Source organism: Cuculus canorus, chromosome 9, assembly GCF_017976375.1.
Source record: "Cuculus canorus isolate bCucCan1 chromosome 9, bCucCan1.pri, whole genome shotgun sequence".
In the NCBI taxonomy this organism is placed as follows: Eukaryota; Metazoa; Chordata; class Aves; order Cuculiformes; family Cuculidae; genus Cuculus; species Cuculus canorus.
Genome location: NC_071409.1, coordinates 27914908 through 27936455, shown reverse-complemented (window position 1 = coordinate 27936455; position 21548 = coordinate 27914908). Strand labels below are relative to the sequence as shown.

Genomic DNA, 21548 nt, shown 5'->3' with positions numbered 1-21548 from the left:
ATTAGAGACCTTCCCAGTCTATTGTCTATCATGCCTACTGCTGAGCTTAGACGAAGCCCCTATATCACACAAGCCTGCATGGCTGCACCCACCAGAGCAACCTCCACTGGCCTGCACTGGGGTCTGCACACCCGTGGAGCCAGTAAGAGGAGTAGATGAGGCCTGAAGGTTTCATGTACTTCTGGATGGTGTCAGCAACGCATCTCGTGGCACTTGTGGGCACCTCATTGTTTTGCTGGGAGAGGCTGTGATGAAAATATTTTACCGTGGCTTGACAGCATTGACTTAAAAACATACTTTCCCCCTAAAAGCTGTAAAGCCCAGTGACTATAATTGTCAGTTATGATTACCGTGCTGAAAAGAGATAAGTGGGAAATATGTATTTCTCAGCATCTCTGCTTGTTTACTCTGCACATTTGAAAATACTCTGTGGATAGTGAGTTTTATTATTTCCTGCTTCTAATCAGTAAAGCTTTTTCTGTTGTGGGTGTGGAGGGAAGGGTCACAGAGCAGCTGCTGAGGGACTTTTAAAAATAGAAAAGTGAGACTGCAACGCTTGGCGAACAATCTCTAGGAACAGTTTCAGTACAAAACACTCATTTTTCATTGCCTTCATTTCAAACTGATGGTAACCTCTTCTATGATCGCCCTGTCGCACATCAAGCCTGTGCTGCTGGAATCTGTTGTAAGCCACTAGTTTTTCAGTAAGAAAAACATTTCTTCAGAAAGGCAGAAGATTACTTGTAGGACTTCACACACAAGAATTTCAGCTATTGCATGTGTTTAACAGAGGAACTCTGCATTTACTTCAAACCCACCCAGTTTTACCAAAGCTAGGACTATACAAGAGCAATAATACTTTAGTCTTCAGTATAAGCACCTCTCTACTGACAACCAAAAGATGCACTGCCAGCTACTACCATCTTCTGCCCAGGAAAAAGGAGGCACAGAGAAGCTTTCCCAGCTAGTTGGCTAATGCAGAGGAGATAGCACTGTCCTCACAAGTCCTTGAGGAGAGCTAGGAAGGATGCCTCCTCTCCAGGGTCTCCTTCCCAAGGAGTTTAGGGGAAATGGCAGGGCAGAAGCTTCATGGCTGATGGAAAGTCACTCGACATGGAATGGCTTTGCTGAGGTAAGAGGAAGGGTGGAGAAACCCACTGCAGAGCTATTCCTTCCTTCACTAGGAGCTACAGTTCAGGTGTTGCAGTTCAGTGAAGTGAGCCAAGAGAGCCATGTCTGAGCTCCTTGGGACTGTTGGAGCTCCCACAGCAAGGGCAGAGCATCACTGTACTGGGACTTTCCTGAGTCCCTTGGGGACTGCGGGAAGAACTGCTCAGGAGCAGACACGTAACCTCAAACCTCCCTGCCCCTTGCCCTTCCCCTGCTCTACCCTAGTTAGCCTACATCAGTACTGAAGTACAAAGCCAAGCACTTTAAGACACACACTCCTCTCACTGAAGAGTCTGTCTGCCCGGGACAGCAATCACAGCATCTCATGCTCTCCTGAAAAGTGGTGAGATAGTATTTGGAGAGGTGTGATAGAAGAACCATCCAAACCACTGAACACAATGAAAGAGATATCTGGACAGGCAGGTTCTCCAAACCAGACTCTAGGGAAAAGGAGACTGATGCCTCCTGGTGTTTCCCATAGTTTCACACTGCACACATCAGCACACACCTATTAAAGATCTCTGTGGCAACCCAAGACTTTGTCCTCCCTTGTCCTTAGCAGAGAGTACTTTCCAGCGCAGACCCGACACTACAGGAAAGCCCAAAGTCTACCAGAGTAGCTTATCTCACCTACAGCTTTCGACCTGGTGTCCATTGCTCTGTGTTTTTTCAGAGCAGATGCCGTTACAGCAGCCTAGCGTGGGGCAGCAGCTAAGCATGGTCCCACAAGATGGATATTCTTGTTCTAAGCTCAACTCTCACCTCCACTTGCTCCACATCTGAATTTTGCCAGTCTCCTACCTGAGGGTAATGATCGTATTCATTTCAGAGATCTGTAGATAAAAAGCATTAGCAAGATGCCAGGGATTGCACAGATTAAAGAGATGAAGCAGGACTTGAAAACCACCTCTCGAACCGTCACGTGAATCACTTCTCTGCTATCTTCCCAACTCTAGCACTCTCCTTTTCACAGTCCCTCCACACAAACACGCCTTTGCTACCACAGGAGACTTCCCTACAGCACGGGCAGCGTCTGGCCCAGCCTATCCGCTGCTCTCACCCTTGTCCCATCCACGCTCCCCACCAGACTTGTGCCACACAGCTGCCTTCCTACCGTTCTGATCTGGTGTTGGCAAGGGTATGGACAACCCAGGTCTTGCTACCTGATCAAAACTGCCCAGCTCACACAACACACAGCATCCGTCCTCTCTGAGCTCACCATGCTGGCCTCTGCTTATGCCCCACCAGGACAGGCATCACATATCCTCCCACAGCTGACAGAAAGGCAACACAAAAGCATGAAGCTGTCCTTGGGAAGTTTAATTTTCGGCTGTGAGATGCCTTGTTTTTGCACAGTAATCCTCTGTTTCTTTCACAAGGAAATTTTTCCAGCCCTGGCTTCTTATCAGCAGGCTGGGAGGTGATGCCTGTATCAGAGCAGTGGGCTCTGCTCCGCACCTCTGCCCTTTCTCACTAGGGGTGGTGATCCGTCACTTTGGGCACTGGTGATTCACTGGGAAGCATGCGAGTTGACGTGATATCTGTGGCTGGGCAAGAAGAACCGTGGAAGCCCTATCATTAGGCCTGAAAAGAGCCATTGTCTGTTTCAGCTGTTCCTCAGAGAGCTGCAGAGGAACCGGCACTGCGCTGAGCACTGTATCGGCCGGTTACAGTGACATACCCAGCCAGATGGCAGCCAAAGGACAGAGTCCAAAGACAGTGTGTGCAGAAGTGCCCCCAGGGACACTCCCTGTTCCAGAGCAGCTCCTGGTCAGGTTGCTCAGCCCAGCTTCAGCACAGCTGGAGTACAGCGCCTGGCAGCCAAGCACATCAGCCAGCAGTGCTGTTGGCAGTGAGGCAGGCTTACCCTCACCTCCCCACAAAATGCTTATGACAAAGCCCTTCACCACTCACATCCCAGTCTTCTCCAGTGGAGGTGCTTTTACAACAGGAAAGGGTGGCAGAGGCCTTCCCAAGGGCTTCCAGGATGGCTGCAATTACTTCCCAGATCAAGGCAACCCCAGGGAAACCCCAGCATCTGAGTGGATGGAAGCCTCAGCAGACAGAGGTGGAGGAAGAAAACCATTTTGGCCATTCCCTGAGACACTTAATGTATAAAATAGCAGCCTGTGTTCTTCCTGATGGCCCATGCTGACCCTACTGCAGAGAGGGAACACTTAGCCCTCGGTCTGGCAGAGTGGAGCCTGCAAACACTTCAGAGCAGGACATACTGCAGTTGTAGGTGTGGAACACAAGCACGATGACCTGTAGTCCCTGGAGAGCTAAACTTCAACACCGACTTAAGGCCACCACTCACCAAGGGTTTGAGGTCAAGGGCAGCTCTACATCAGCAAATAATTGTGTGTGACTGAGGAGATCTATTGGCTGAAGCAGCTAGTTTTGAGGCTCCTATACCTGTCGTGTGCTGCTCAAGGATGTTATTTCCAGAAAGACTTAGTCACCTGGACCAAAACCCTGGATATGCACGTGGTTCCCAGCTGCCCAGAGGATCAGCTGCTGCCTCCATCCACTACATCCTCCTCTGCAGCTGGAGAACATCTGATGCAAGCTCAGAGCAGAAATTCTGATCTAGTTTCCAGCAAAATGAACCCAGTTTGTGTGCACTAAAACCATGCTGCCCACTGACACAGTGCACAGAGTGAGGATAAGTAGGGAATGTGCTTCAAAGCCACACAACTGCTCCAAAATGAAACACCAGTAGAGTTGGAGCCTGCAGTCTCTCAACTCTCACTGGTTTTGGAGGGAAACAGGGCTACCCTAGATGGAGCCTAAAGTGTTTCCATAAATTTTGGGGGTTACTAGAACCTCAGGGAGGATTTTACACACCTTTCACCTTTCATCCCTCTGTCTGTGTCTGTATCCAGCTCCTGGCGTGCAGATCAGAGAGGCCTCACCCAGCATGCAGACAGCTCTCCTTCCCCAAACACAAGGTAGGCGCTGCTCCAGCTGAGTGTGGAAAGCCAGCCTGAATCACTCCCAGGGACTGAGAAGCAAGTCTGAGTGGGAAGGGATCTGCCTACCAGGTCACACCCCTCTACCCAAAGCACCACTAGCCCAACAGGCTTGAACCTACATGGTTTGGGTAGCACCTACGTGTCCGCAGCCAGACAGGGTCCCATTGCGAGCTGTGGGGACCATGCGGGACAGCTAGTTTCTGCACCACATTGCATACCACTGCAACCGCTGGCATGGCAACGTACAGTCGGGTATGAGCACACGAACGTGGGTCCACAAACACACGTACAGCAGATTCCCACAAGAATACTCTGCTCTCAACAACGGGAAGCCCACCACGCCTTCCTGCTTCCATGCATGAGCAGGGATTGGCCATGTCTTATTCTCAATGCATTGAATACACCCTTGCTCACCACACCACCGAGCCAGCAACGACTGAACAGGGAGGTATGGTGTATTGTCTGCTGATGAATTGATATGCATCCAGCTCCTCTCCCCTGCACTTAATCAGTCTTGCTGGGGCAGCTGTACTTTCAAAACTCTCCACCACAGCAAAATCCACCAGTGGAATCAACACATCAGACAAGCAAGATCAGCTTTGTTTACCCAGCGTTTTTGTGCTGGTGTAACTGGTACGGATTTTGCAGCAAAGCAGCATAACTCAAATTAAACAAACAAACAAACAAAACTTTGCCTTCAACATCCTGCCCTGACCAAACTTCAGTGCATGAGGCTGTTTGATGCAGGGCTCCTCTGCTGCCTCAGTGTCGAGCAGGAGCTCCTGTCTGGAGTGACATGCAGGAGGTGCTTTGGCTGAGGTAAACAATAAAGAAATGCTATAGGCAGCTGGAAATGGGGGAAACAGAGAAGTAGAGGAGAGCTCTTAGCAGGAGGGTTTGACCACTGTTACTACGGGACTGATGTACGTGTCCTCTGGCCTGGAGACCCTCCAAGCTGTGGGATTCATGCGTGCAGGGGTGTTTGGTATCTAATAATCAGGTTAGAGGCAGGAATTTCCCCTCTTTGCCTGATTACTTGAAATTCCTGTCAGGATGTAAAAGCACAGAAGTGACTTCGGATGAGAGCAGGAGCCCACCAAACACAGCGTCCCCTCTCTGACAGCCCAGGGAAAGAGCATACAGGCGGAGCACAGAGGGCACTCCACAGCAAACCACCACTCTTACCTGTTTGGTTTTTTTTTATGGTTTCCATTTGCAGATTGCCTAATTATAAACCCTATATATTTTAATCGTAATTAAGCATGGAAACAAAATGAAGATTATGGAGACTTAAATTTAGAGAGCTAGTGCTGAAGTTCTTATTTTACGTCCAGCCAGGTTTAGGGCTGCAAGTCAAAGGGTTGCATTTGCCTTCAAAGGCTGCTGTACCGTGAGGTTATTTCCTGATGCTGAGTGCCCTGGCTTAGCTGCCCATCACCACAGCAGTCAGAGGCCAATCACTCCGACGTATCAAATACCCAGCAGCTTAGAACTCTTGTCTGGGTGGTATAAAAAGTATTTGCCCAGATCTCATTTCCCAGCTGACGGTGCAGCCTCAAAGTGAAGTCGATGTTCTCCAGAGCCTGCCTCCAGGTACACGGACACCTTTGGGTGACGCAGCCACAGTGGGGGGCTCTGCAGCAGCATCTCTCCACCTCTAGCAGCCCATCGCTGAGGACACCTGACATGGCTAGGGCCTGTGTTTTGTTCCCATGGTCTACAGGGAAGATTTCCTTATGAGCCAGGACAGCCAAACCGAAGGAGATGGGTGAGTAGAGACATGAGGTTCCAATGGGAAGCGGGGAGCTCTGCCTGGGGCAGCTGCCAACATTGGCAGAACAGCTGGGACAGAGATCTCCATGCTTCCCCTTGACTCCCACTGCCTTGCCAAAGCTTTTACAATTACTTTAAGAGTTTCCCCAAGGGAATAAAAAGTCTAAGGTGTGAGTAAGAAAACCAGAGGCATGTGGAGTCTGGCTGTGGAGTGGGAGCTGGCTCAGGCTCCCACCTGCACTTGGGGGCTGCTTTGATGCCTGCAGCACCCAGGAACTCCCATTTTGACACTCGGGGACCATTTTCTCCAGCAATTCCACCACACCTTGTGCTTCCACCAGGTTATCCTCCTTAGTGAATCTGCCCCTGGAGAGGAGCGTATCTTACCTCATCTGCCTGGGGGCTGCAAGCTCTTCTCAGCTCACAGCAGCAGTGACAATTCACAGAGAGGAAGAGATGTTCCCAGATTTGAGTTTGGGCACTTCATCTATCCCCTCCCCACTCCAGGGGAATTTGGGATTCTGATCTGGTCCACTGCCTGCACAACAAACCCCTTTACCAGATCCACAGCTCCCCAGCTGCCTACAAGAGCCCAGCTTGTGGGGAGCCCATAATTGCTCTCTGGGTGGTTTCTCCATTTGTGTTAGACAAACAAAGATTGGAAAAAAAAGGAGGTGAAGTGTTTTCTGGAGGAAGTGCAGCAAAGGCAGGCCAGGGGAGGACAATCTCCAAGCTGCTCTCTTGGAAGGACCTCCTTTGGCATGTAAATTTGGCATGGCAGACCACCAAAACTGTTTTGGGAGGCTAAAAATAATAGACGTACAACACATCTGTCAGAAAAACAAGCATGGGAATAACTGTCATCTATGAAGGCTTTCCACAACCCAACTCCAGAGCATGGGAGCCAAACATTTCAGATGGAATCTGAGCCTCCCAAGATGTTGACCATGGACAGCCTCTTTCAAATTGGGATCAGAGGGGTAAACCAGTCTGCAAACCCCTAGAGCCCATCTCTCTGTGCCTTCACAGATGGCCTGCTGGAAACCCTCGGTGCAGGTAGGGTTTACAACATCTCCCTTCTGGTATCTGAAATCAGAGTGCAGTGAGAGGCTCGTCCCCTGACAGGGAGAGCATTTTGTTGCGGTATGACAATCTATATTTACAGGGTTACAATAACCACAGTGGAGACTCACCCAGCTCTTACAATTGCACTCGTCATACGAGAGATGGGACGCCAGCTAGCACCTGCCCTGTGTTTGTCCAGCACTATTGTACAGCAGCTGCTGCATGCCCCCCAACTCCCAGACCTGGAAGGTAAGGATATTGAGTACAGGATAACTCCAAGTTGCTCATCAGCCAGGGCAAACACTTGACAGGATTGCTGGGCTGCGAAAAGGAAGGGGGATTTTTACTAGCAGAGACCAGGCTCTCTGGGAGAGACCTACGGAAATAAACCTAACTATTCTATGATTCTGTGATTCTATGATTCTGTGATTCTATGATTCTATTTCCTTCTCCGAAAGCTCTCTTCCTTCCTCCCTTCAAGTCAGTGTGTTATTTGCAAAAGCCTAGCGAAACCCTGAAATTGCACTTGAAGGAGCTCTAGAAAACAAACCTGCAGCTGGCAGCTCAGCTGCAAGCACTGCAGGAGCAACCAATGCCTCTAAAAGCCGAGCAAAGCCAGATTTCTGCCCAGGTGAGCTGCTGTGAGGCAGTGTGGGCACACACCGCCCTGGCCAGTATCTCTGGACAGAGCAGGCACTGGTTGTTGTGGGCTGGGTGGAGGGATTGTGCACAGATCCCACCTGGGTTTAGGATTTGGAGAAAAGAGAAAGGCAGTCATTCAAGAACAGAGCCCAAACCCAACCACTCGCCCCAAGGCCCAGGCAGGCACTCAGAGAAGCCCTGATGGGAGCATGGCAATGGGCCAAATGCTCCCACTTCAAAGCCGAGCCAAGCAACCAGTTTGTCTGTTGGCTTTTATTGCTTGCAAGGTGAATTCCAGATGGGGAATATAATGACAGACGGGCTAGAACCACCTCGCTCATGATAAAGTTCAAGTACAATGTGTAACCTATAAAAAAAGAACCTCTGTAGTTTCATCCTGAACCCACTGCTCCTACTTGCGAGGGTTTGCACAGCACAGATGCAAGGCACGACAAGGAGCTGCACATGTCACCTCTGGGGAGAGGGTAGGGGTTTAGCCCGGTACTGGAGGTGGTCAGAATACAATACCCAAGTTTATTCCTGACAAATGCTGGCTTGTCTGTTGGAATCTTTGAGTGTGGTGTTTGCAAACAGGGCGAGTTGTGGACCTTTGTCTTTCAGACAGAGCTCAGCAACCCAGTCTTTCCAAATCCATTCCCCCTTCACCTCGCCCCTCAGGCTGGAAGGAAGAAAGAACAAGGGAAGGGGATATACATAAAGGAATCCTATGGGCCATGTCTCAAGAAGGAAAAGTACAACAGCAATGTACTCTGGGGGGTAGGGCAACAGAAGGGCTGGGTCGTTACCACATCTGCCAGCTGTCTATAGTGTGACTGCGGTAATTCCTGTCTTTTCTCCATCTTACTTCTCTGGTCTGTGGAGTTATGTAGATTATAGTATTTGCAGACTAAAGAACAATATTCCTATAGATAAAATAAGTCTATTCAAGCGCAAGTAACTTCTGTTTACTGTATTCAGAAAATGGTTCTTTTCTTTGGCCACAGCTCTTCCACGTGTCTAAAGCCCAAAGGTGTACACTGGTCCATCAATCCTTGCAGTGTTACACCACTTAAGTGTACAGCAAAGCAGAGAACAGCATCCGAATACTACAGAGTCGTAGCAGTTTTTTCTCCCACACTACACCAACTAGCAGGTGATAAGTAAGCAACCATACAGCCCAAGAACCTAGGACTGCTGGCGTGTCTCCATCAGACAGTGACCTAGGGGCTAATAGCAGAGCCAGGGCCTGGCATAACCATCACATCAGTCACCGACTGACAGCACCGCTCAGCTTTGGCAGTTGGCAGAGATAGCAGCAGAGATACCAGTAGTCAGGCGTGCAATGTACACATGGAAGACTCTCAGATCCTTCCCTTCCTGAGACAGGCTGGGCATTGCTTGGATCTCTGAGACCAAGACCAACACTACTTGCACTGACATGGTCCCAAAAAAGCTGCAAATATGCCCCTGCTTTGCTGGAGTGACAGGCTGCTTGTAAGCAGACAGTGCAACTCCTCCTGGTCCTGCATCACACAAAGCAAGCCAGTGTGCTGGAGCACACATGGCCAGCCAGCAGCAGGCCAGTGATGTGTGCTCCTTGAAGCCTCCCCTCCCTACACACCACAGCCAGCACAGGTTTAAAATATCAGGCCTTTTGGAAACAGCATGCACAGTAGCTCCCGAGTCTCTCAAGCATGTAACCTGGAAAGTATCACCCTTGCCCTCATCCCAAGGACCCAGCGATGTGCATGACCCCCTTCCAGACACCCTCACTTCCCTCACCTCTCTGGCCACTGTCATTCCTCAGGTGCGTGAGGTCCAGCAGCCAGAAGAGCAGCACATCCCTACTCTTCAAAGGCCCAGCACACAGGGAGAGAATACAGTTCGGGTGATTTTCTCTCTGCAGCTCAGCTCCTCTGTGCATTTTGCATACTGATGGGGCTCGCTGTGGTAAAGGGGGAGCATTGGGAGCCATTTTACACACCCAGCTTTCTTCCTGAAAGATCTTGAAGCAGAGCAGGCATTAGTGGGGCAGAGGAGAATTGTCCCTCTTTTCTTTATGGGATGGCTCTATCAACAACAACACAGATAACATCTGAGATAAGCAGCTCAGGACACCGGCTGGACATGTTTCTTGGATCTTAGGAGCAAGATGGCTCAATGCAAGACACACAAACAAACAAACAAACACTGGAGGTCAACCAAAAGGCCAATTAGAGCTGTACAGCATTTGCCAGGAAAGCCCCCCGCTGAGCTACAGCTTATCCTGGCGGAGGCAGCGGTCTGTCCATCCAGAGGAATCAAATCCCAGAACATGCTGAGCAACTGAGGGGCAACTGGGATCTGCTAGGGGTACCCCTCCTTCACCCCGGGACATCCTTAGCAGAACCCTGCAGAACCCGGTGTCCTTTCTTTTGAACTCCTCGAAGGCAAGACTGCACCATGAAAACCCATTTTGGCTGAAGGAGTGCAATTCGTTAGAGGCGAAACCTCTTCTGGCAACATGGACTTTAAGAGAGAAACATGAAAATATTACCAGTGTTCCTGGAGAAGCTGGAGTGTCACGAGCCGTTTGCAGCACAGCCAGGGGACACTGAGCTGGCTCAGCACCACTGAGTACACAGGCGCTCAACAAGGCTCAACTGTACAACATCTTCATGTTTGGCTTGTTTGGCTGATCTCATTCACGTACAAAAACAAGATGGGCCCTGGGAACTCACTGTATTTACTGTGTCCAAGGTACCGCTTAAAAACCTGATTCCATCTGCATCAAAATTGGATAACTTGACAGAGAGTCTCTAAAACAGACTGCATTTCAAGACATAGCAAGAGAGGCAGATGGTTAATGCAATTATGCTGGCAGTAAAATCCTGAACTTAATTACGGCTTCAGCAATGATGACATATTTATGATGATTAAGTTCAAGATCTGCAGATAAGAGGACATGGTTGAACTGCTGGGTTCCCTGGACTTGACTCCTCTCCTAAGTTCCGGTAAATTCTATGAACATGGGCATCTGGGCCAAGGTGAGAGGTCCTGCAACAGGACCTGTTTGCGGAGGAAAAAAGTATGGACATGAAGGAGAGAGGATCCAACAGAACAACACAAACCTGTGGCGAATCAAGCTTCACTGCTCCCAGAAAAGCTTGCTGGCAAAGTGAGGAAGGAAGCTTTCTCCTGGAGGCACACAGTACCTCACAAAAAAATATTAAACATAGCTCTGTGTCACTCCTTCTCTCTTTCACTGGCTCTTTGTAGTGCACAAGTCCTAGAGAGGCAGCCTGCTACTGCTCCAGGGCCTCCTGAGCACGGCACTGCATACACACACACAAGGGGCTGATGCCAACAAGCGGCTCAAATAATGTTCACTGGGACTGACTTGCCAGCTCCGCATTGGTCTCCCAGTTGAACTGGAGGCAGCAAGTTTCCAGCCAGCAGCAGCCCCTTGCTCTGTAGCTGACTGGGCTCAACTGTGCGTTGCCTGTATCAGAAAGATGTGAAGAAGCACCTTGTAGAGGTTATGTTTCTCTGAGCTGGAGCAGAAGTATTCAAAACCATTATGCTCCTCTTAAAAGACTGCAAGGTTCTCCAGAAACAAGGGCAGACACTCGGAGAGGAAGGGATGACAGCACTCATCACCTCTTTCAAATCTGCTCGCTAAGCTTTCTTCGTAGTGCCTCAGATCAATGCCTTCCAGCATTGTTCTAAATGATGGCTCCTCACCAAAACAGACATAAGAAGCTTCTGCAGCGGATTAAGGGACTCAACCATCAACATAAATCAGCTGAGCAGTATACCATGTAAATGAGCTGTGCAGGACAGCAAGGCTAAAATCCACTCTAAGCTAAGAGCAGTTAAAAGACATCCTCTTCCCCAGATCCAAGTCTGCAGAAAGGCCTTTTTCCGTACTATTAAAAGGAGTCTGGGCTATAAAGTGTCTCCTCCTTGGAAAAACAACCAGCCCAGAGTGAAAGCATGGCATTGTTAAGACAAGATCCATTATCTGTTACTCTGCGCATGTCACAGGTTGTCTGTGGATGCCTCCAGGAAACACATCCAAGCAACTGGAGATGTCTCTTGCAGTAGGGTCAAACCCCGTATTTACACAAAGCATCAGAAATGGGACTCTCAGGTAAAAGGGACTGGTCTCTGCCTGTAAAATATTTCTTATTTCGGTTAAGAAAAGAGTAGTGTTTTTCAAAACTGACCAGAAGATCTATTGTATCACTGGTAAAAAGGATCTGCCCATCATCTCCCTGAGAGCACAGGGGTTTTCCTCCACCTACAGACACCTAATTTGCAACACGAATGCAAACGTGTGAGAGACTACGAAAGCAGGCATTTTGTAGAGCACTTCACAAAACACAGGGGAGCAAAGTTCAGAGCCTGATTACGTTCGTGTTAATCTGATAAAAATAAAACCTGTGCCCTTGTCAACAGGCTTGGAGTGCCGTTGCCAGTGGTACCAACTGGGAGGGACCCTGGCCACACACTGCTTGTCAGAAGAGACCTGCACACACTTCACAAAGGCTTCAGCCTATGTCAGGACTGTGTTTGAGGGATTCAGCACCTACTGAGAAGAAAGTGTACTTTAACAAGGACGCCTGTAAGTCATTTGAGAACTAATAGAACTATCTTGCAGAGAAGGCCCAGTGATGCAAGCATCATTGATACAAAGATAGGATAAAGCCTATGATTAAGTCAGGCCCACACCTTGGATAACTCTTAAGTCCAAAAAATATTAGGGAACTCAAATACAAGAGGCTTCTCTGGAAACACCACAAACTGTTCCCTGCAGCCCCACAGACAGATTCATTTTTTTAATCCAATAGAAAAGAGCTACATACTTCCTTCAGGCAGTTATTCTCACCTCCCTGAAAACACTCCCACAAGCACGGTGTGAGCAAATGATGACTTCTCCAGCCTCACAAGACGTGGGACCCTGCCACAGCTCCTGACAACAGACCACAGGCTGGACGGCACACGCTGAAGCAGTCTGCAAGGATCTGTGAGCATAGACTTATCTCTGATGAAGCCCAACAAGCTGAGGGTGGGGACAATGACCAGGTAATAAGAGTGGCCCACAGGGGTTTGCCGGGGGACCCCACAGTGCAGAGCACCCACCCACTGCTCGCCCACAGGGCGAGGCTCTGCTCTCCTCACTGCTTGCTTGGCACAGACCCCTCCGTCTGTTCCATTCTAATATTGTGACCCTTTTGAACGCTATTCATTAGCATCATGGCTGGCATGGGCTGCTGTTCTGTGCCCCAGCCGATGAACATGAGAGCTGCTGCCAAGTCTGCTGATAAATAGAGCAGGATAGGAAAAGCCTTGTTTTCGAAAGTGGCAAGAGAAACTCAGTGCTCAAGGCAGCAAACACAATTCACAGTAACAAACAGATTGAAGTCAGGAGCATCTTGGTGGTGATATTCAAACCAATTTTCCTCTAAACATTTGCTCTTAGCAGAGAAATCAATAGCACTAAAGGCAGCTACGATCAAACTGGAGGGGAATGTGGCAAACATCTCCAAACAGCCTTCCTCATTCATTTCATTTATCACCTTCAGTTCTCAGCTCTTCCAGCTCCAGGCATGCTCCCCTCCACCTTGCTTCTGCAAGCGGGACTAATTCTCACCAGAGACAAGTCAGGAGACTAATTACAGTACACATTTCATTTGTGAAGGGGCCCCAGGGAGAGGAGGAGGGGGAAGGCAGCTCTTTGCTTGCTCTGCCACCTAAAGAGTTTGTATTTGTTGGTTTAGAAACAAGTATGATAACCCACTGATGCCTAAGGACCAATTCACCCGCTAACCTAACACCTGCCACAGTTCACACCCGCTACTATTTATATGCACCATTAATATTTATAAGGACAATGTGTCTCTTTGACAGGAATTTGTGCCTCTGACAACAACAGATGTTACACCATTTATGAAAGAAACTACTCAAGCATCTCCAATGGACCTTGTCCATGCTTATCACGTCTTTATCCCATGCTCTGATTATATTATCCACAGAGAGCCTGGATGACCTACTGACTCAAACCCAAGAACACGGATGGCAGTACACTTGCCTGTAGGGTCCTTAAACTTTGCAGAGTTGCATTACGTCTCTGTGGATGTTCTTCTGCGAGCCAGGCACCTGTCGGTTGCTGAGGCTACTTACCAGCAGGATCACCTCCTGCAGTTGCCTTTGCCACTGTCACCACATGTAGATCATACATGATCTACAAAGAATTAAAACCTGTTATTACATGCCGCTTTATACTGCTCTATGCATGGACTTGCATAATGCAGCAAGATCCTGATGGAGTACCCCTGCTAAACCCATGCTGCTCCTCAGATAAACTGTAATCCATACCAGGTGTGGGAGCACAAGCCTCTGGCAGGACAGAGCTCTCTGCAACACCCACCCTCCATGCAGAAGAAAGCAGTGCCTGTACACCTCCCCATCAGCAAACATCAGGACAGGTTTAACCTGGAAAGAACAATAGGGCTAAACTGATGGGTTTACTGAAATCTCCTTCAAGAACCAGCTTGCATGGAGCACTGAGGTATGAGACAACTTATCTCACGAACACTTCCTTTCACTAGATTGCAGTTGACATTCCCATTAAGATGTATGATGTTCTCACAACTTACTTCACCTGATGTGAAGAAGCTTGTTTAAAGCGGCACAAAAACGTCACTTTTATCCCGGGGGGCAGAGCATACAGCCTGCAGAGACTTCTTAGTCCAGGATGGCAGCTCCAGTCATGCCCTGATATTTGTGGCACATACATTTTTAACGTCCAGCACAAATGGCTCCAGCATTTGTCAACTCATCTGACCTGCAGCTTTTTGAAGAAAATACAGAACGACACGTTGCAGAGCAAGAGCTAGCAATGTGGAACATACCTGGCCATCACACCCACTGAGTCAGAGCAGCAACTGGAGGTTAAACCCATGGCCAGCACGCTCTGGCCATTCTTGGCCAAGCTTTCCTAGTCCGCTGCTGGAGTTTCCTCTTCTCGTGCATCCAGAAGTCCTCACCCTGTGCCTGCGGCTCCTCTCTGATCCAGAACGTGCAGGTCTGAGGCTTGTGAGAAATCACTGCTGTTCAGCAGCCATCAGCGTTTCATCAACCAAGTCTTGACACATCTGGTCCACGACGGAGGTGAGTTCGGGAGCTCCTTCACTTCGAAGTTTTCTAGACTAACACTGCAGCACGTTTAACCTAAGTTAGTTTCGAAACACAGCTGACACAAACAATTTGGTGAAGAGGCCTGGCAGGTTTAGGGACTGTGCCCGCAGCTGTAGCAGTGTAATGTTTCCTGTATAAATGAGCAGAAATGACAGTAGGGTAAAACCTACTGTTGAAGCATCTCTGATGATGTGTGCTAAGAAAGGCTAAGCTTTCCCTGAAGAGAAAACAACCTCACAAACTCCTGGAGTTCATCATTTACCATGTGATTACATAACCTCCATGTGCTACTGCACATTTTATAAGGACATGAGCATGCATGTACACATGTGTGTGTTCTTGTGTTTTTATACATGTCTGCTATACATAGTTGCTTAGTTTCAGTTCAGAACAAAGGTGGCTCCTTCAAGATCAGACACCCACCTCTTTGCTGTAGTTTGCACCCATGCAATTATCTCTTTTCCCTTCCATTTAGGCTAACTATGAATAAACTACACACAAAATGTGGTCACAGGTGTCTCTACTTGCTTAAAGACAAAATTGCTACACACCTGGCCTGGCCTAACCAGTGTTTCTGCTTAGTCTGCATTAATGGAACAGATGAGCCAGTTTCCACACTGCAGTACACAGACCGTTGGGTATATCAGAAGCAAAAGATTTAGTCATCCAGACCCAAGAACATCCCATTCTGTCTTGCCTGGTGCGATGACATGTGTCACCTACAGAAAAGTCTTTGCCAAAACTCAATCATCATTGCTTTTTGCCAAAACTCAATCATCATTGCTTTAAAACGCAAGGAAGAAACGTAACAGAAGCATTTTTCTGACAATAAAATATCTTGTCCATTGCAATACAAAAAGCAGAGCAGTCTGAGCTTAGGTCTCCAGCCAAGATATCCCATTTGCCAGTTTTATCTCCGACGCACTCCTGTATGGTGGCCACAAGAAGACAGTGCTGAACATCTCTGTCCCAGTTTGCTCTGTTATCAGACGTGGATTACAATATTCTGGGCACGGACGTTTGTAGGGCACTTTGAAGATGAAAAACAGCATTAAGTAACTGCACGCCTGACTAAGAGCCACCCAGACTTTCTCAGTGCACATGCCTTTACCTGGTGAACTGTGTGGGACGCGTCAGACACCAGCCTATAGATGTGGACTGATAAGAAGTGATGCAGCCTGGGTGTCAGGGATCTCTGCGCAGCTGTGTGCGCGCCAGTTCATGCTGGACTGCTCGGCAAGGAAAACCACCAAAACCAGAGGGTTTTCCTTGGACTTTCTAATGGCAAAAACAGTAGGGGCATGCTGGAGAGGCAGGGGAGCTGTGCCAGACACACACAGGGAGGGGAGGATGTGGCTCTGCACTGGAGATGCCAATTCGAGTGGAGGATGCGTCTCCTGCTTCCTCAGGCAGTAAAAATATGACATGCATTAGCAAGGAGAATAAAAGGAGAGGAACAAAGAAGTGGGAGCAAACACCTGTCGCTGTCCTTGGGGACGAGTCCCGAAGCTTTTATTTGCCTCCGTCTGCTGGGGGAACTGCAGCTGTCAACTGTCATCAGCATCAAGTTACCCGCACAAAGCTGGCCAGGGGAGGCAGAGGGCTGCGGGGCACCCAACACGGCACCATGTGCTCGGGGCCAGCTCCCCACAGCGAGTAGCCCTGAGATGGGAACGGGCTGCCTGGCCCCATCTGATGTAGCACAGGGCCACTGGAGAAGGGCTATGTGCGAACGAGGCAGCACCGCACACCCGGAGCACGAGAGGGCCCAGCTTCAAACAGCTCTGCATCTGCCAGGGATGCCGAATGTCTGTGGGGTCGGGAGCTCCTTCACTCTGTGTTTTCCTGGATTAGCACTGCAGCATGTCTAGCAGCCGCAGTGCTGCAACGCGTCCTGCGTCGATGAGCAGAACTGATATCGTTGGGACAGGGACAGGTCAAAGGACCAGACCCACTGGAGAGTTTCCTGATGGGGGGTGGATCAGCTTCTTCCACACCCCGCCCTCTGCTCTGCCTGAGTGGCCAAGAAGGCCAATGGCATCTTGGCTTGTGTCAGAAATGGCGTGGACAGCAGGTCCAGGGAGGTGATTCTGCCCCTGTACTCAGCACTGGTGAGACCGCACCTCAGATCCTGGGTTCAGTTCTGGCCCCTCACCACAAGAAGGATGTTGAGGCTCTGGAGTGTGTCCAGAGAAGAGCAATGAAGCTGGTGAGGGGCTGGAGGACAAGTCTTATGAGGAGTGGCTGAGGGAACTGGGGTTGTTTAGCCTGGAGAAGAGAAGGCTGAGGGGAGACCTTATTACTCTCTACAACTGCCTGAAAGGAAGTTGTGGAGAGAAGGGAGCTGGGCTCTTCTCCCAAGTGACAGGGGACAGGACAAGGGGGAATGGCCTCAAGCTGCACCAGGGGAGGGTCAGACTGGATATCAGGAAAAAGATTTTCACAGAAAGGGTCATTGGGAACTGTCAGAGGCTGCCCAGGAAGGGAGTGGAGTCCCCATCCCTGGAGGTATTTAAAAGACTGGTGGACGAGGTGCTCAGGGACATTGTTTAGTGGCAGGGAGGAATGTTTGGACTCGATGATCCTGGTGGTCTTTTTCAACCTGGTGATTCTGTGATTCTGTGATCCCTGTCCACAGCCTCGAGTGAGCAGCGGGGGGAGATCTCATTGCTCTCCGCAACAACCCATAAGGAGGTTGTAGAGAGATGGATGCTGGTTTCTTCTCCCAAGTGACAGGTGATAGGACAAGAGGGAATGGCCTCAAGCTGCACCAGGGGAAGTTTAGATTGGACATCAGGGAAAGTTCCTTCACTGAAAAGGTTCTGCGTCCCCGGCAGAGGCTGCGCGGGGCGGCGGGGGAGCTCCCATCCCTGGGGGGGGGTTTAACAGACGGGCGGATGAGGCCCTCGGGGTGTGACTCAGTGGTGCGCAAGGGTGGTTCGACCCGTTAATTTCTAACGTCCCATCAAACCCAGCCACTCTCACCCCACGGCAAAAACCGGGCGGCCTGCCCTTGCCTGGAGGCTGCGCAGCACGCCCCGCCCCGCGCGGCGCCATTGGCCGCCATTGGCCCCATTGAGCGCAGTTGGGCGCGGCGCGCGCAGCGCGGGGCCGCGCGGGGCATAAGAGGGGCACGCGCGCCCCCGCCCCCCCCCCCCTCCCTCCCGCCATGGCGGCCTCGCGGGCGCGGAGAGAGGGCGCGGAGCGGCGGCGGCGAGCGCGGGGAGCCGAGGTGAGCGGGGCCGGAGGTGCGGGGAGCCGAGGTGAGCGGGGCCGGGGGGTGCTGGAGCTAATGGTAGTGGTTAGGGGGGCGGTGCCCGCACGAACGGCGGCGCCGTTGTGGGACCAGAGGGCGGAAGGTGCGTGGCGGCGGTGCCGGTGTCCGCGGGGGCCGGTCCCGTTGCGGTGCTGGTGCCCGCACTGACCGGTCTCGTTGCAGGCTCGGCGACGACGCGGGGTCCCGGTCCCGGCCCGCGGGGCGAGCGAGCGCTTCGCCGCCGGGTACATCCGGTGCCTGCACGAGGTGCACAGCTTCGTCTGCAGCTGCCCCGGCATCGGCGCCGCCGCGGCCGCCGCACTGCTCGGGCACCTGCTGCGGGCCATGCCCCGCGCGCCCGACCCGGCAACCGGACACGAGCCCCGCGCCGGCGTGCAGGCGGACACCGAGCAGAGCCCCACCGACGGACAGGACGCCTCCCGGACGCGCAGCTCGCCTTCGCCCCGCTCGCCCAAATCTGTCTGGAGACCGTGGTGACGGCGAAGCGATGGGAGCTGGCACAGACCAACCCCGCGGGGACAGCGTCTGCGGGACTCAAGGCATTTGCGGGGCTGGCATCACTGCCCAGCAGGATGGCGTGTGCAGGGCTGGCATTGCTGCCTGGCAGGACTGCGGATGCAGGACTCATGCTGTCACACCTCGACAGGCTCGCAGCCAAATGTGTTAACATTTCATCCATGGGGGCGTGCGTGTGGCAGTCTGTAACTTCAGGGGTTGGTTTTATGAGGGGATGGGAAGGGGGGTGTCTCCTAGTAGCAAAGCTCTTTGACAGATATGCGACAGTTATTGTATGACCCTGTCTCTTTCTCTTGGCCCTTATAATTGGTCAGATCACTACCTTTTTCTCTTAAGAAAAAGCCTTGTGTGTTTTTAAATGGTGATGGTTAATTCGACGAGAAGCTCAAATAAGTCTGCATGCAGAGTTTTAAGTGTCTTAGTGATAGCAAAGATCCCTGAAAGGGGTTGGTGTTGTTGATGTCTACGCTTGGTCACGGTCTAGAGTCTCGCCTTCAGTGAAGGAAGAGAAGACTGGAAACCTGTTACAATGAGTTGAACATCTAAAAGTTATTGGTGTGAGGGTGCCTTCTAGAAATGGGTGTCTTTATGCACATTTTGCTTTTAGCACATTTGAGTTTATTGTGACTTTATGTATATTAGGGTGCCAAATGTTTTTTAATTTTAATCTTTAATAAAAAATATGGAATCAACAACTGACTGCGTTTGTTCTGGAGGGTGATGCACTTCTAACCAGTTTAAGAAAAAATTAAAAATGCAGTTCCCTGTTGTTAACTATTAACAAAAATCTGTGTGATGCAGAAACAATGCTAGTAATTAAGCACTTAAATCTTTCAGTAAGCATTGTTGGCTCAAGTGTTGGGATTCAAATGTTTCTTTTGACTAATGCTAGAAGACACCTGGGTTGTCACGGTGAGCGAGGCCACTGGTGTGGGCTGAGCTCAGGCCACAGGTTTTTGTGCTAGTTAGTCTGGATACCAGCCTCACTTGCTCTCCTGGCTGAAGGTGTTGCTTGTACATCACCAGCCCCAACTTTAAAGTTTTGGGCAAATTGTGTCCTGGGACACAACTTCACAGGGCTTCAGTGGGGGGGGGAGGGTGTTGTTGGTGGGAGTTTTGGTTTTTTTTGCTCTTCAATGCAAAGTTGAAGTCTGCAATGGATTTAGGAAGTATGCTTTAAAAACATGGTTTTAGGTGGCTCAGTAGGGACCCTCAGCATTCTGCATCGGGGTTGACACCTGCCTTGTTCCTGCTTTGGGCACATGCCAGCTTATTTAGGCTGTGGTAATACCTTCCAGAGAGCTGTCATTGCAAAGAGGGAAACAAAGGATTGGAAAGTTGGTTAATATGTGTGCAAGTTCCCAAACACAGAACAAGCCAGAAAGGAAGTCACCCAACCACTCAGGGACTGGAGGTGTAATTTTTTTGTTAACAATCCTATGGCTTAATAAAAAGGGAACTAAGGCAATGGTAAGACCTCTCCTTTGTAGTTTCATTTAGGTTACCTGAGGTGGGTGTTCTTATTCAGAGACAGCCATCAGATTTGTGTGGCCCTTCTCATTCCTTTTTGTGCTAAACTCCCTTTCAACTGGAGTGAGGGGAGCAAACACAAGCTCAGCAGAGGGTGGGTGAGAGCTGCTGTAGTGACCTTTCTGCTTTAGGGAGGGAGGCTGGTGGTTTGAGGTGCAAATGAAGGAAAGGCCTGGGACACTTGTGCTGATAGTAACCCCATATGCATGACATGACCTCTCGGACTGAGTCTGTGCCTCTCCAGCCCCAGCATGAGGCCAGATTTACCTCTTTATAGCCACTTCCCCAGGTATCAGTGTTTGATACTTCACTCTCCACTGCTGCCTGAGTAGTCCAGATGATGATGCCTTTCTATTAGCTCATTACACATCACAGTGTGTTGCCCTCTGAGGCAGAGCCCTGTGCTGGCAGCTGCTCTCCAAAGAGTTGGGGGGTAAAGCCACTGCTGCTTTCCTTACTAAAACAGCAGCAGCTCCAGCCCAGCCTGTGGCTCACAGCAGCCTTGGGCTGCAGAGTTGCCTGAGCTATCTGTGTGTGGCTGTGACGTCCAGGGCTGATCCTCAGCTGATGCAGCTGCTCCGACCCCTCTGTTGCTGTGGGAGCACTGGAGGCTGCTTCACTTGATTTCCATGAGATGAAAGACTGCTGGGTTTGAGCTCTTCTGTAACACTCCTTTGAAAGCAAGTGCAAGTCCTGACACATGGGTGACAGAAATGCAGCCAAGAGTCAGCACCGTGGTGCCTGCAGTGGATTGGGGCTGGCAGCAGTCATTGCTGCTGAGTGGTGTTGGAGATGCGCTGCTTAGCTTTCCCCGTACTAGCCCTGGAGAATCAGAGCTGAGCTTGGCCTTACTCCTGCTCCTGGGTGTAGCACTGGTAGATCTGTTGTGTTTCCTACATCTGAGGCATCCCACGTAGCTGCCAGAGCAGGGCTGGTGGCCTGTGCATGTCCCCTCGCTGCTGCTGTGGAAGGGAACAGGCAGAGGGGCTGGTGGCTTCCCAGACGGTGGCTCTCCCAAAGCCAGGGTGGTTGGAGACAGCCACGGCAGAGGGATAACGGCCTCTCCTGGTGTGTCTCTGTGCTGTATTCACAGGAAAGAAGCAGCTGGGCCTAAGCAGAACAATTAGGAGATTTTGAAGTGTCAAAAGCATTTTAGAAATGTGTTAGCAATAAGGCTTTTCTTTTTTAAATCCAGAAATTAGGTTCACAGAAGGTTTACATCCTCTGATGAGGTGTTGCTGGATTTCTCCATTTGTATTTCTATACCTTGCTGCAAAGGTGTCAAACCAAACACTGCCTTGACAAATGCAGGAAGGAATGGAGTGGGACTGGGAAAGGGTGGTAGGGAAGACAGGTTTCCAGCAGCTCTGGAAAACCAATGAAGCCTTTTCAAGTCCTTCTCTACAGAAACAGCCTTT

The 21548-nt window shown here is 50.3% G+C and overlaps 1 protein-coding gene across 1 annotated transcript; it reads left to right on the top strand.

The window, feature by feature from the left end:
* Positions 1-17957: 17957 nt before the first annotated feature.
* Positions 17958-19300, top strand: LOC128853053 (transcription cofactor HES-6-like). Its single transcript, XM_054074595.1, has 2 exons — positions 17958-18039; positions 18247-19300. Exons 1-2 carry the CDS (start codon positions 17977-17979, stop codon positions 18559-18561), a joined length of 378 nt encoding a protein of 125 aa, XP_053930570.1. The 5' UTR covers positions 17958-17976; the 3' UTR covers positions 18562-19300.
* Positions 19301-21548: the final 2248 nt, after the last annotated feature.